Here is a 2868-nt window from a genome sequence, read left to right as displayed (position 1 = left end):
TCACCCTTCCCCAGGAGCCATAGGTCCTGCCTGGGCCAAGTTTTGGCACCCAGCCCCATGGATGGTACCCTCTCTCCCATCACCCCATCTCCCCCTCCAGTTTTTCCCCTCCACTTCCACCCCTCTCCAGCCCCGCCTCACCCCCTGTGGGCTCTTGCCTCTGCCAGCCTCTAACACTCTTTCCCTTGCAGGTCTGCCATCCTCGCCCACCTGACCACCAGACGCCGTTGAGAGGGACCGGCCCAGGGGAGAGGCCGCACTGAAGAAGAACCCCAGCCCGGAGGGCCACACCAGTCTGCCCCCTGCACCCCCCTGGAAAGCGGGAGACTCCGGACCGGGTTCTGCCTTTCTGAACCGGGGCCCAGTCCCCTGCCTCTGGGTGGGGTCCCAGGGTTCCCTTCCTCCCCGCGGGGGACCATGGACCACCTGCCCAGGCCCCACCCAGCTGGCCCCAAGAGCCCCGGGGTGCGACGGTGACCGGTACCAGCCCACCATGCAGACCAGTTCCCCCGCCACCCACGTCTCCTGGTCGCAGACCGTAGGTGCCTCGGGCGGCAACTCGTCGTGCAAGGAGAACTCTGAGTTCCCCCACTTCTTGTATGCCGTGACCTACACAGTGATCCTGCTGCCCGGCCTCATTGGCAACGTCCTGGCGCTCTGGGTCTTCTACGGCTACATCCGCGAGACCAAGCGGGCCGTCATCTTCATGATCAACCTGGCCGTGGCCGACCTGATGCAGGTGCTGTCGCTGCCCCTGCGCATCTTCTACTACCTGCACCGCTCTTGGCCCTTCGGGCCAGGCCTCTGCCTCTTCTGCTTCTATCTCAAGTACGTCAACATGTATGCCAGCGTCTACTTCCTCGTGTGCATCAGCGTACGCCGCTTCGGCTTTCTCATGTTCCCCTTCCGCTTCACCGACGCCAAGCGCCAGGGCGACGTGCTGATCAGCCTGGCTGGCTGGGTGGCCGTGGGCCTGGCCTGCCTGCCCTTTCCGCTGCTGCGCCTCGGCGGGGTCGACCCTTCTGTCGCCGGCAACATCACCGGCACCGCCGGCTCCGGCCGGTCCCCCGGCCCCCCCCAACGCCACCTGCTTCGTCGACCTGCCCACCCTCCAACACCTCAGCCTGGGCCAGGCCCTGGCCCTGCTGGGAGTGGCTGAGCTCCTGGGCTTCTGTGCCCCGCTGCTGGTTATCCTCTACTGCTCCTGGAAGGCCGCCCTGTCCCTGCGCCAGAAAGGTCCCGTCCCGCAAGACCTGGGCGAGAAGAAGAAGGCACTCAAGATGATCCTCACCTGTGCCGCCGTCTTCCTCATCTGCTTCGCCCCATACCACATCAGTTTCCCCCTGGACTTCCTAGTCAAGGCCAACAAGATCGATGGCTGCCTGGCCCGGAGGCTGATCCAGACCTTCCACCCCGTGGCCCTGTGTCTGGCCAGCCTCAACTCCTGCCTGGACCCAGCCCTCTACTACTTCACCACGGATGAGTTCCGGAGGCGCCTGTCACGCCAGGACCTGCAGGAGAGCCTGCCCCTGCCCACCCGTCCCTTCTCCAGCCCCCGCGGCCCCTCTCAGAATGGGCACGTTCAGCCTGGCGCCGGGTGAGCGGGCCTTGGGCCGGGAACACCCCACTGGGGACCAGCTGAGCGGACCAGGGGATGAGCAAGGGAGTCGGTGGCCCCCGCACCCATCAGGTGCCCCATGCTGGACTGTGGCTCCGTCCCGCTGGGCCCCACCACCAGACCTCGATCGCAGCCCCAGCCTGAGCTTTGGGAGAGCAGGGCCCTCCCCTAACCACCTCGCTGCCTGCTCTCCACGGCTGCCCCTCCCCGCAAACCCCAACTCTACCACACTATCCGAGTGGGGGCCTTGAGTTGACCAGGCCACAAACTGTCCAAACCACATCTGTCCAGGCCATGGACTACCTCGGGACTTCCCCAACCTCCAGTGGTCCCCTAGTTTCTGGTGGCAGCCACTCTTGTCGTGTGGCCGGGAGCAGTTTTGGCTGGTCTAGTAGTAAGCGCTCACAGGCACACTCAGAGTTCCCAAAGGCCAATAAAGGGGCAGCGCTTTCTGTGGGGTTGGAAGGGACCTGTGCTTTAAATAAACTGACATCAGGGGCCCCGGCAAGAACTGCAGGACAGAAACCAAGTGGCAGTCAATCTGGGCCCAAGTGCTGCATCGTTGGCTACCTACTGTTGGAAGCCCCAAGGGCGATCATTCAGCCAGCCCCTAAAGTAGAGCAACCGGCAGCCGTGTGATCATCGGGCCAGCCCCCAGGCAGGAGCCAGTTCAATCATCTGCAGGTCCCAGGGCGGGTACCCAATTGGTTATCAGCCAGTCGCTGGGCAGGGCAACTGAGGCCGTCAGATCATTAGCCAGCCTGTGGACAGGGCACTATTTTCCACTGCGATCATCGGCCAGCCCCTGGGCAGCGCACCAGGAGCCTGGGAACAGAAAGAAAAGTATGAGATGCTGACTAGTCCTCACTAAGTTGGAGTCTAACAGGGGAGACAAGCAGACATAAATGGATACATTAGACTGTGGTGGAGTAGCTATAAATACTAACCGCAAGTGGAGGTCTGTGGACGAGCATCCATTCTGGGTCACTCTGGAAGAGTCGGGGATGGAGAGAGAGTCAGGGGTGTTTGATAGTCCATGCTGGGTCACTGGGGGAGAGACACGGATGGAGAGGAGAGAGTCAGGGGTGTTGGAGGGTCCATGCTGGGTCACTGGGGGGAAATTTGTCCCTCATTCATTACAAGACTTGAGTCTGGCACGTTCTAATGCCCACTTCAGTCTTTATTTTTGGATTGGAAAGGTGATGGGTGTGAGTTGTACACGGGCCCAAAATGGGTGTAGGAGCCCATGT

General features: G+C 62.2%; 1 protein-coding gene across 1 annotated transcript; it reads left to right on the top strand.

The window, feature by feature from the left end:
• The first annotated feature begins 493 nt into the window (after nucleotides 1-493).
• Nucleotides 494-1601, top strand: GPR174 (G protein-coupled receptor 174). The gene is given in 2 exon segments (XM_038748566.1): nucleotides 494-1072; nucleotides 1074-1601. Coding segments are annotated over 2 exon segments (1107 nt in total).
• The last annotated feature ends 1267 nt before the right edge of the window (nucleotides 1602-2868 follow it).

This window comes from Tachyglossus aculeatus, chromosome 6 (genome assembly GCF_015852505.1).
Source record: "Tachyglossus aculeatus isolate mTacAcu1 chromosome 6, mTacAcu1.pri, whole genome shotgun sequence".
Classification (NCBI taxonomy): domain Eukaryota; kingdom Metazoa; phylum Chordata; class Mammalia; order Monotremata; family Tachyglossidae; genus Tachyglossus; species Tachyglossus aculeatus.
This window is presented reverse-complemented; position numbering and strand designations above follow the sequence as displayed.